The sequence below is a fragment of the Bos javanicus genome, chromosome 17 (assembly GCF_032452875.1).
Source record: "Bos javanicus breed banteng chromosome 17, ARS-OSU_banteng_1.0, whole genome shotgun sequence".
NCBI lineage: Eukaryota > Metazoa > Chordata > Mammalia > Artiodactyla > Bovidae > Bos > Bos javanicus.
Window position 1 is genome coordinate 14,796,269 of NC_083884.1, and position 12,716 is coordinate 14,808,984.

The 12,716-nt window shown below is 45.8% G+C and overlaps 1 protein-coding gene across 1 annotated transcript in view; it reads left to right on the forward strand.

The window, feature by feature from the left end:
* The first annotated feature begins 894 nt into the window (after nt 1-894).
* The window catches only part of LOC133228560 (FRAS1-related extracellular matrix protein 3-like), a 107,581-nt gene continuing 95,759 nt past the window's right edge, over nt 895-12,716 (forward strand). Inside the window, 9 exon segments of the mRNA XM_061384101.1 lie at nt 895-1,329; nt 1,332-1,421; nt 1,424-1,450; nt 1,453-1,488; nt 1,491-2,720; nt 2,723-3,777; nt 3,779-4,256; nt 4,259-6,322; nt 7,942-8,031. Coding sequence (XP_061240085.1) covers nt 1,152-1,329; nt 1,332-1,421; nt 1,424-1,450; nt 1,453-1,488; nt 1,491-2,720; nt 2,723-3,777; nt 3,779-4,256; nt 4,259-6,322; nt 7,942-8,031 — 5,248 coding nt within the window. The 5' untranslated portion in view covers nt 895-1,151.

Consider the following 12,716-nt stretch of genomic DNA (forward strand, 5'->3'; position numbering starts at 1 on the left):
GACACCACTGATATTTAAAACATGAGTATGAGGCTAAGAACCTAACCCCACACCAGGGAGGGTAGGCATCCCAGATGTGAAAGCCAAATTCCATTAGAGATGTTAAATAGGTTAATTCACAGAAATTGATCCAAGTAACTGTGGTATTTTCTCTGTTACTGTTTCTCTTGACATCCTCCCCTCTGGCTACCGATATATTTTTCTACAAAGAAAGTAATTAGGAAAAAGCATATCTAATAAACTCACAGGCAGTCACTGTTGATCAGATATGGAAATCACGCTCTAAGAAAATAAAAGCCATTCTGTCCATCCAGCTGTGTGGTATGTGAGACCCACTGACTAGAAACAAAAGCTGTTCAAGTTCACCAGTCTGAATGCTAGTGCTCTTCCCCCCAAAACTGAGAAGGAGAAATGTCTGGGTTATTTTGTAAGCAAGGAATCACAGGATCTGGAATAAGCTGCTTTATCAGGCAGACAGCTAGAAAATCCTATTTGCAAAATAGCTCCCTCTAGCACCTTTCATGTCCGAAGTGAGACTCAATTTTGGCTGGAAAATGCACTCTTGTCAGCGGTAAGGAAGAGGAATGGGATTTCTCCCTACTCTCAGAAAGACAGTTGCCTGGATGAATGGACCGCTGGAGCGCAGTGTCTCACACGAGCAGAACTGACCCGGCAATGGTCACCGTCTCGGGCCCTGAAGGACAATCCCGTTGAGCCGCCCAGGAAGGAGAGTATCCAGACCGACTGGTCCGAGGCAGGCAGCCCAGGGTTGCACGGTGCCCCGCCACCCCTTCAGGCTCGAAGGTCGGTAAGATACCCTGGGTAAAAGTACCAACGGGCAGAGGGGAGTGCTCCCGCAAGCTCCTAGGTATCCGCGCGCTGGGACAACTGGACAACGCCTGGTGCCTGCAGTGGACAGCCTGGAGAGGGGGAGGGGCGGAGGTGGCTGCGCCCCTTACCCCCCTTCCCACCAGCACTCCCCTATCCACCCCGCGCTGCTTTTACCTGCCGCAGCTGAAGCGCAGCCCCTGGCTCTTGTTGAGTCCGCTCACCCGCTCCAGAGTGGACAGCAACCACCGTCTCCACCGCCTGCACCTGCTGCTGAACGGGCCACTCTGCAGACAGGATACCCTCCAGGCAGCCAAGGTCCCATGGCTGGCATTTCTCCGCGCCCTGCTGGGACGCCCCGGCAGCTTGCCGCTGCGCTCGCCTATCTGCTCCTGAGCTGCTCTGCCCTACAGGGACAGACACCCTCGCCTGAGGCTGAGCCCCCTCTGGTGCCCTACCTGCCCACCTGGGGCGCCCTCGGCCGCCTCATTCGCGATGGCCCAGCATCCTCCTTACCAACCCCGGGCTCCGGGTACCCGTGGGCCGCTCGCTTTGGCTCGACCCGCTCCAAGACCTGGTGATTCGAGTGCAGCCGGGGACCGGTGCGAGGTGACAGTGTTGGACGCCTGCCGCTGCGCCACGGCGCGCTCTCCCCGCGCCGCTTCCCTGCGCCTTCGGGCCCCGCCAGGTCCGGCACACTCACTGGGGCGCCCGCAGCCCCGGACGCGCGCGGGTGAGGCTGCAGCTGCGCTACGACGCCGCGACTTCCACGCTCGCGCTGGCCTTCATGCTCGCGGTGGACGTGGTCTTCCACCGGCTGAAGCTGGTGACGCGCAAACGGCCTTTGGCGGTGGAGGAGCTGCGCGGCTGGAGCCACGCCATTGACAGGAGAGTGCTGGCCTTTGCTTCCCCGGAGCCCGGGACCGCCGCCACCCGCAGGTGCCGGCTCACCCCTGTTCCCCCCGAGGGTGGCCCACTGCCCAAGTATGGGCGTTTGGCGGATGCCGCGGGGACCCCTCTCCCCAGGGCCAAGGCCATAGACTGTGAGGCTTTTATCCGGGCTGGGGTGCACTACCAGCACACCTCCACCACCCCCTCGCCCAACCGGGACTATGTGCCCATAGTGGCGGAGCTGCTAGGGCCAGGGGACCCAGGAGCTGAGTCAGAGGAGTTGCTGCTCCGAGAACATTTCCAGCTTCTGGTGAGGATCCTTCAGGGATCCGAGAACACGGCGCCCAGGCCCAGCCTCGCAGCTCCGATGATGCTGGAGGTCCATCAGTTCCTGCTGACAGCCCTGACGCCCGATGTCCTGGCTGCAGAGGACAAGGAGTCTAATGCCGATGACCCGGTCTTCAACATTCTCAATGCTCCCATCACCACGCCGGGGCACCAGGGCTACGTGGTCAGCACTGACGACCCCCTGGGCCTTTCAGTGTCCTTCAGCCAGCGGGAGCTGCGGGAACTGAAAATTGCTTATCAGCCCCCTACGGAGAAATCGGATGTGGAGCACCTCTTCCAACTGGAGACGGAGGTGGTGGACGCAGATGGTGCCACCTCAGACCCCTTTGCCTTTATGGTGGTCGTGAAACCCCTGAACACCCTGGCCCCGGTGGCTACCTATGACCAGGGACTACTACTTTTTGAAGGTCAGTCAAGGCCCCTCTCCAGCCCCAACAGCCTTCAGATCAGTGATAGTGATCACCTGGGAGAGGTGAAAGTGGCTGCCATCAGGGGCTTGAGACATGGGCAGCTGGTCGTGCTTGGGGCGCCAGCAGGGTGCAAGCATTTCACACCAATGGACCTGGCAGCAGGGCGAGTGGCATACCAGCATGATGGCAGCAACACCTACAGTGACAACATCTTCTTCCGGATGGAGGATGGGCGCCACCAGGTGGATTCCTCTTCCCTCTCGCCGTCATCCCTGTTGATGATGAACCACCAATGGTCACTGCCGACACCGGGCTCGCGGTGACAGAAGGGCAGGCAGTCCAGATCTCCCCATTTGTCCTGAGTGCAATGGATATTGACTCTGAGGACCTGACCATCCATTTTGTGCTGGAGGACCAGCCTCTGGAAGGAGAAGAGGAAGAACGAAGGGGGGATCTGGCTCCCAGTTCCTTCAACTCAAAGCAGCATCTGGAGGAGATGCTGCTGTGGCAGTCGGAACCACCTCGGGCTCCTGAAGATGAAGGCTGGTATTATGTGGGAAAGGGAGGACTTTATGAGAAGGTGGTGACTGAGTAGCTTCGACAAGACATAGTGGAAGGGAGACTCTTCTACCACCATCTTGGACCCCTTGGCCCTCAATCCATAATGGCCCAGATAACTTTCCATGTGCAGGATGACCATGACCCACCCAATCTATCCAAGCAACATTTCTTGACCATCAGAGTCCAACCAGTGGATCTGCAGAGTCCAGAGCTGTTTCCAGGAACTACCCTAGAAATGACCATGCAGCAATACCAACTCACTCACTTCCAGAAGAAATTCCTCCAATATATTGACCAGGACTCAGACGACCAGCACCTGTGGTACACCCTGCTGATGCCTCCAACTGACACAGATGACAACCACCAAGTCCGGGCTGGAGACATTGTGCTCACTGATTCACCAGACACACCCACTGTGCACTTCACCCAGGCCCAGGTAAATCACCATGAAGTTGCCTACCAGCCCCTCTGGGAGAAGCTGGGAATTGTACCGCGGATCGTGCAGTTCACCTACCAGGTGGAGGATGCTGCAGGCAATAGTGTACCTGGCACATTCACATTATTCCTGAGGCCTGTGGACAACCAGCCTCCCCAAGTCACCAACAGAGGCTTTACTGTCTTAGGAGAGAGTTTCAGCCTCAGCAGTAATGAGCTGCATGTTTCAGACCCTGACACAGACATCGACCAGATTGTCTTCATATTAGTTTGGGGTCCCCAACATGGACATTTGCAGTACTTAAAAAAAATGTGTGGTCCCAGGGGAATATTTCACCCAAGCTGATATTGTTAATGGGAGTATCTCTTATCAGAACCACAGAAACCAGGCGACTAGTGATACCTTCCATCTGGAGGTAAGTGACAAGGTGCATCACAAACCCATCACTGTCCATATGTCTGTGCATCCTGCAGCAGCTGACAAAAGTCCCAGGACCTCTATTATAGGTAGTGCATTATTAGATGTGTCCATAGATGTACTAGAAAATACAGCCACTGAGATCACCATGGACATCATCCATGGTCTAAAGGACACAGGCAACTTGATGCTCTCTTTCACTGTGGAAGACAACCCCAAATTGGGCATTATTCTGGTGAATGGTTTACCCACAGAACAGTTCACCCAAGAGGACCTCATCAGTGGGACAGTAGTCTATGTCCACACGGGAGGTGAAGTTGGATTCCAGAAGCAGCCTGATGCCTTCAGGCTTGCCTTCTCCAAGGATCTCATCAGCGGATGATGGGAGACAGCACAGTGGAAGAAGTACAGGTTCAAGTGCTGGTGCTGCCCGTCAACAACATGGCTCCCAAGGTCTTGGTCAGGGAGCCTTACGTTGTCCATGAAGGTGGGAAGGGTGCCTTGACCTTACAACATCTCAGCATTGAAGATGTAGCATCTCCCCAAGATGAAATTCTCTGCACAGTAACTGGTCAGCCAGTCTCTGGCTACCTGGAAAATATGACACCAGCTCCTGGATCAGAAGAGACCCGAGCTGGTTATCCCATCAGCGCTTTCTCTATCAGAGATGTCCAGCTAAGACATATCAACTAGGTACAGAGTATCCACAAGGGAGTAGAACCACAAAAAGATCAATTCACCTTTTATTGCTCTGATGGCATCAACTTCTCCCCAAATGTCTTCTTTCCTATAATGATCTTACCCACCAATGATGAGCAGCCTGAACTTTTTGCCCATGAGTTTGTGGTACTAGAGGAAATGAGCATCGTCATAGACACCCCACTGCTCAATGGAGCCGATACTGACCTGCCACCAAATGAGCTTCACTTTCAGCTCACAGCCCTCCCTCGGCATGGGCGAATCATACAACAGCTGGCCACAGAGAGCCAGCCCATCTGTAGCTTCACCTTACAGGAGATTCAGGAAGCCTCCACCATTGTGTATGAGCACGATGACTCTGAGACCACAGAGGACAGTTTTGAGGTCTGGCTGAGTGACGGCAAGCACGCCACCCACAGGACGGTACCCATTGTGGTGATCCTGGTGGACGACGAAACCCCTCAGCTGACCATCAACAATGGGCTCGAAGTAGAGACTGGACACACTGAGGTCATCACCAATCGGGTCCTCAAAGCCACAGATCTTGACTCAGATGATAAGAGCCTCAGTTTTATCCTCCGCTCTGGGCCTCAAAAAGGGCTTCTACAGCGACTGAGAAAACCCAGAGGGGAGGTGAGGAACAACCTCACCTTGGGAATGAACTTTACCCAGGGTGAGATTGACCAAGGCTTCATCTGTTACACCCACACAAGCCAAGGACTTCATGACCTTATCAAGTTTGGTGTGACTGATGGGATTAACCCTTTGCTAGACTGCTATTTCAACATCACCACTGGCAGCTTAAACAGGGTCTTCTTACCTGAGGTGGTTAGCAAAGGCGTCACCTTCACAGAAGGTGACAGAGTGACCGTCACCATGGATCTGCTTAGCACCAATGACGTCAACATCTTTGATGAACAGCTGCACTTCAGCATCACAAGGGCTCCTAGCCTGAGGCATTTGGAAATCTCTGACCACCCTGGGGAGCCCATTACCTCTTTAACTCAGTGGCAGTTGGCTGGCAACAAGATAGTCTATGTTCGCACTTCAGATGATGAGATAAAGATGGACAGCTTTGAGTTTCAAGAGACTGATGAACATAATCCCGTGTTTCAAACCTTCAGGATCTTCATCACGGGTGTGAATAATAAGAAACCTATCATGACCATCCATTAACTGATACTGCAAGAAGGGGAAAGAAAATGCATCATTCCCTTTGAGTTGGCAGCAGAAGACAAGGATACCCCAGATGATCTCCTTCTCTTTACCATCACCCAGGTCCCCATCCATGGCAGGATTTTGTATAATGGCAGTCGTCCTGTGACCACCTTCACCCAGCGGGACCTGAACGAGAACTTGGTTTGCTACTGGCACGATGGCAGTGCGATAGCTGAAGACAGTTTCTCCTTGACTGTGACAGATGGCACTCATGCTGATTTCTATGTGTTCCCAAACACTGCTGTGGAGACACACAGACCTCAGGTAATGTGGATTCACGTAAGAAACTCCCTAGACAACAGGTTCTCCCAGACTGCCTTTAACAGAGATGCCCTGGCCTTGGAACACCTTCACCCTTGACATGTGGGCTTCCTGATTACCAGCAGGTCTCTCAAGACAGAGGATTAGGACAGTTCCCACAGGCTCCAGAAGTATAAAGTAACCAGAGGACCGGTGCATGGCTTCATTATCAACACTGGCCTTGGAAATGAGAGTACGCAAGTTTTTACACAAGGTTAGTACACAGTGTCCCCTGATGCCTTTGTCCTGCTCCGTAAGTAGATAAGATCTCCCAGCTCTGCATGAAATTGTCCTGACCTCAGTCCTTTAGCAGAAAGATTCTAATTCTAATGAAATACAGTGGAATGAGAAATTAACAAACAAAGCAACAAATCCATTATCAGCCGTTTCCTCAGCCTGCTCTTTAAACTGGAGCTCTCAGACATTCAATCAGGTTTGTAGTTACACATTAAAACTGCCAAATACAGGTGGACAGCTTCTGCTTCTGAAATATTATAAGATTACAATGATGTTGAAAAGATCAGTTTAAGTTTGAATGTTAAGTAAAGAATGACATACCTAGGAATCATTGCATAGTTTACCAGTAAGTCTGGATTTCTGAAGGTAGTGGTTTGGTGTCTTGATTTCAGATATAAAAATTACACTGCACATTTTATTGTACTATTCAAATTCAATTTCTGTATCTAGAAAATGCATAGAACTAAGTTTGCCTAGGGTCACTTGCAATGCAGGAGACACAGGAGACATGGGTTTATCCCTGGGTAACAAAAATCCCCTGGAGAAGGAAATGGCAACCCAGTATTCTGCCTGGGAAATCCCATGGGCAGAGAGGCTTGGCAGGCTATAGTCCATAGCAAAGAGGCTGACAGGACTGAGCAGCTTAACACGCACGCAGGCACAGAAGTTTGCCTAACTATGGGAGTATATGTTTTAATGATCATTTTTCTTTTATATTTGTTGTTACTACTAATGGTGAGCTAAAGGCTGGTCCTGCTGGCTTCCCAAGTGATGATACTGGTACCTTTGACTGCTCTTCACATAGTCATAAAACTTTTTCATGTAGCTCTATGCATGAGATGTGAAGAGATACATGGAATTTTACACATCCGATATGCATAAAGCTGGATGCAATTTTAGAGTAAAACTAAAGAAGGTTGTTTAAAAAACAGTTTCTTTACATTTTCAGAATTGCTTCTAAACCAAGTGAAATCATATCAGGTTCTATAAAAATTGTTCTTGCAAATGAATACCCCAAAATGCAAATTGTCTTGAAAATACTAGTATTAGCAATACAAAAACACAATTATAGACCCAACTGACACATTCTCAAATATCCAAGAGAATGGGCAATAGAAACACATCATGATTTTATTCTTATTTCCTTCTTACTGAGGATGCAATAGTTATTCTTGTTTAAATTCCTTTCAACAAATAGTTTGTGAGTATCTGAGTGTTTCAACCTTGGATAGAAGACCTAACACCAGCTGGATTAAGCTGCCTGTAGAGGACCATGGTGTTGTGAAGTGTGCATAGGTGGAACCTGGGCATCCTTCTTGGATGCCCACCTCATCATCCCAGAGATCATACACGGAGTAGCACAGTTACAGAATTTTAAATTATAAGGTTCCATTTTTTTGCTATTGCAACTTTAAGAAAAAGTTAAATTCTTATTAACCTCATTATTTTTTATAAAGTTAGATTTGTGTTCATTTAATCATTTTTAAATTTACTAATTGTAGTATTTTCATGCCCTATAAAAAACACTGAAGTTCTTATCATACTCATTTTCTCTGTGCCAACTTGATATGTGTATGATGCTTGCTCTTTTGCTAGATGACATTGATGAGATGAGGATCTACTACATCTTGAATGAAGGCAGCAAGGCAACTAAAGACATCTTCTACTTCTCAGCAGAAGACAATGGTAAGTCAGTATGGAGACCATACCTGGCAGTCTTGGTTAACTAAAGTCAGTACGAAATGGAAAAGAATTAAATCATGGACATAGTAATCACAATCAGTAATGTCATACTATCACCAAATGAATTCCTTTGGTTTTATTTGTAGTCTTCTGCCAAAGCATCCTTGACAAATCACTTTTTAGGAAGGGAAAGCAATGAAAATTTTCAATAATTAATTTGAAGTATTTTACCTGACCAAGGTTATGTGTGACATCCTATAGGCAAGTAGATTTCCTCTTCAAGAGGATCTGAGAATGTAGCTGGTAGTTTGTCTTACTCTAAAACTAAAACAAACCTACAGAAGGGGAGGTTGGGATGAATTGAAAGACTAGCATTGACATATATGCACTACCATGTGTAAAATAGAGAGCTGGTAGGAAGCTGCTGCATAGCACAGGGAGCTCAGCTACACGCTCTATGATGACCCAGATGAGTAGGATGGGGGTGGGGATGAGAAGGAGGTTAAAGAGGAAGCAGATATATGTATATGTATAGCTGATTCACTTTGCTGTACAGCAGAAACTAACACAATATTGTAAAGCAACTATACTCCACTAAATAAAATAAAAGAAAAAATGAAAATAAATAAATCTAAAAATCGATCATTAGATGTTGTTAGGCATTTTAGCCCCAGTACTGAATCTTAGTGACTCCTTGATCTTAGAAGTGTAATATTCCTAGATGGGGTGAATGACCGGCCCACAGGAAAGCTTTCATTTAAAAACATGCCTATTTATGCTGCGCCTCTGTGCATGTACTCTGTCTTCAAAGTAGCATACTGGGCAGCAACTAGTTAACTGAAGGCACTTTCTTTACTCAGCCAAGGATGTACTGATTATGTGGTCAAGAGCAATCATTTTGCAGTAAGACAGGATAATTGCAGAAATTATGTCCATGTACCACTTGCCACTCTATAACCTTTTTCAGTATAAATCATTACTCATTCTCAGTAAATAACATGAATTTTCTGCCTGAATTATGTGCCATCAGTCAGGACTGTATTTACTGAAAAACAGTTTTCATTGAGTGGCAATATGGTATACAAAGTTTGAATCCCAATTGGCCCCCTGTGACCTTGAACAGGTTACCTTGTCCTTTCTGTGATTCATTTCCCTCATCTCTAAAATGATGGTCTTCATACCTCGTCCAAAGTGTCACGAGATAATGTATGTAAAGCACTTGACTCACGTTGTTGTTGTTTAGTTGCTAAGTCGTGTCCAACTCTTTGCAACCCCATGGACCATAGCCCACCAGACTCCTCTGTCCATGGGATTTCACAGGCAAAGACAATGGAGTGGGTTGCCATTTCCTTCTCCAAGGGATCTTCTCAACCCAGGGACTGAACTTATATCTCCTTCTTGTCAGGCAGATTCTTTAGCACTGAGCCACCTGGGAAGGCCATACTTGGCTCACAGCAGATGCATAATAAAAGTTAGTTACCTTCTCTGTTTCAGATGAGACTGACTACAGTGGCAACCACCGATCCCTCCTCTCCATCTTTTCACTTAGAGTTTAACAGATCTTTCCTTCTTTCCCTAAGTTCTCAAAATTCAAAATTACTACAAAGAGGAGGATGAATTTAAGCCTTCTCAACTGATTCACTAAAGTAAAATGCTTGTAAGATTCAGATGGTTTATAATGGTTTTTTTTTTTCTGTTTTTGAGGATGATATAAAAAGATGTACATCTAACTTGGACACTGTGCTTTCTGGGCAACATCGGAGACAAGAGCCAATCAGTGATGGTAATAATGTGAATTTTATGTAGCTACCATTGTTGAGTGCTTTTGTGGGCCAGTCACTACCACATAAAAAGCAAATGTTACTAGGCCCATTTTTACATGAAGACACTGAGGCTGAATAACTTGCCTGAAGTCATCTGGGTAATAAGCAGGTGAACTGGAATTAAACCCAGATCGCACAGATTCCAAAGCCAGGGCTTTTAACCACTAATGCTATGCTGCCTTTGTTTTGGGAAACTGAAGTCATGAGCAGAAGTCAGAGAACAGGGCAGACAGCACTGCCTAACCTGGCAAAGAAGCACCTTATAATAAATTCAAGTGGTCAGAATGGCCAAACATATTCCAGAACATTTGAGGACATGCTTGCTCATAGTTGGATCTTGAAACGTGTGCGTGTCCATAAGCTAATTAAATATTTTTTAATATTTATTTGCTTAATATTCATTTAATTCAGTGGATGCTTTTAATTGTTTTCTAAGTACTATACACAGAGCTAAAATCCATGTCTACCTATGTGGAGCATTCTTGGAATAGCTTACAAATTCTGATGAAAGACTCACTCTAAACTTTTTTGTATTTGCTATTTTCAAATTTTATGAATGTCTATCTTTACAACAGCCAAATTAATCTTTTTTTTCTTTTTAAAATTTCCCCACTTAAGGTATTTCCCAAATGGAATGTTTAATGAAACTTGCACTGTGGTCTATTTTTTGTTTGTTCTATTTTATTGAAGTATAATTGATTTATAAGGCTGTATTAATTTCTACTGTACAGCAAAGTGATCCAGTTATATATATATATATATATATATATATATATATATATATATACACACACATATGTATATCCTTTTTTATTCTTTTCCATTATGGTTTATCCCAGGATATTGAGTATAGTTCTCTGTGCTATACAGAAGGTTCTTGTTGTTTATCTTTTTTATATGTAGTGCTGTATACCTGTTAATGCAAAGTTCCTCTTTTATTCCTCCCTGCTTCCCTTTGGTAACCATAAGTTTGTTTTCCATGTCTGTGGGTCTGTTTCTGCTTTGTGGATAGGTTCATTTGTGTCATATTTTAGATTCCACCTAAAAATGATATCATATGGTATTTGTCTTTCTCTTTAAGACTTACTTCACTTAGTATGACAGACTCTACGTCCATGTATGTTGCTGCAAATGGCGTTATTTAATTCATTTTTATAGCTGAGTAGTACTCCATTGTATAAATACCCTATATCTTCCTTATCCATTCCTATGTTGATGGACGTTTACGTTGCTTTCTTGGCTATTGTAAATAGTGCTACAGTGAACACAATGTGATCTATTGATAATCGTCTTTCCTAATGACATATAACACTGGCAGAAAGTACTGCTTCTGGTTACTTAAGGAATTTGGGGTGGACACTCTTCCAGGGATGTATTTTTCACTACTGGGTTGGAAACAGACTTTGTTGTTCTTATTTGCGGCACCAACATTGGAGCCATTAGAAGATTGCGCCTTGCCTCCAGGACTATGCAGTAGGCCTGTCCATGTAAGACCTTGCACCAGAGTCTTACAGGTGGAAGTACTGGCAAGATGACTCTAGAGTTGCAATTTATTGAAACCCCAAGACTAAAGGCAGGAAAACAGGAAGGCTTCCAGCTCACAGGCTCTGAAACCAGGCTACTTGGATTCAAATCCCAGCTTCACTGCTTAATGGCTGTGTAACATTGAGAAACTCTCCTTTGGTTTCCTCATCTGTGAACCAGAGATAATTATAGCAATTGCATCATAGGATAACTGTGGGGATTTTTCCCTGGGACTTGGAAACGGAAAACCTGAAAGAACAACACTTGGACAGTCTCTGCAAGGACTGACAAGTTTATTTCTGTAGTCAAGCCTTTTTATAGGAGCAAGGAACAAAGAGCTTAGAGCATACGGGCAGCAGAACACGTACAAGGCTAAGATATAATCAGTAAAAGATACTTCAAGGAACAGCGCATTCTTAACGACCTATGTGTTTATCCATGACCCATTTTCTCAAGCAATGTCTTTAATGTTTAATTGTTAAATCTTGGCACTGGAGCATAGCCAAAGGCAGGAAATGTTCTTCAGCAATCAGTATATAATGTCTAGGTACTTCTGGCCCTTCGCCATTTTCCCATGGACCTTCTCCTTCAAGGCTATTTTGCACTGTGCCTCCCAACATATCCTCCTTTTGTTTTTAGTTTAAGCATGGCAGCTGATAGTTGGACCCCGTTGTAGGAGGCACAGAATCTTGAGTAGAGACATCTGTATAGAATTGTGTAGTGCCATACCAGACAGGGTTCCTACTGTAACAATAGATATTAGACTAAGAATGCCAGCAATAATCCATCCTATTATGGGCTTTGACCTCCTTAAGCCATATTTGAGCAAAACTGAGAGAAATACAGAGTTGGTCCATGGTTCTGTTAGGTTAACAGGAAGCCACAAATCAGATCTTTGCTTGACTATTGCAATGTTGACATAATGATATGAAATAGTATGGTTTAAACACGTATACAAGGCACATGCTGTACAGTTAACAATCTTAGCAGAAAGATCTATATCGAAGTTACCTACAATAAACATGTATGGGAGGTGCACACAAGATTGGATATAACCTGTACTATCATATAAAAAGGTATAGTTTTAAGGGTTTTAAGGCTTTTGCAGTCCCATACACATTGGCAAAGCGCTCCAGTGCAGCAGGAATCTTCCACACATGCCATTGTTAAGGTCCTACGGTAGGGGTTCAGATGTTAACGTTTTCTCTTCAGCTTCTCTACGGTCATTGACGAGGCCATTTGCGTCAGCTGCGTCACCTGTCGGGGGAGTCTGGTCTCGGGGTCCTTCTCAGTAACAGACATGGAAAAGTGGAACCCAGATTTCTTCTCCATCTGCAACGA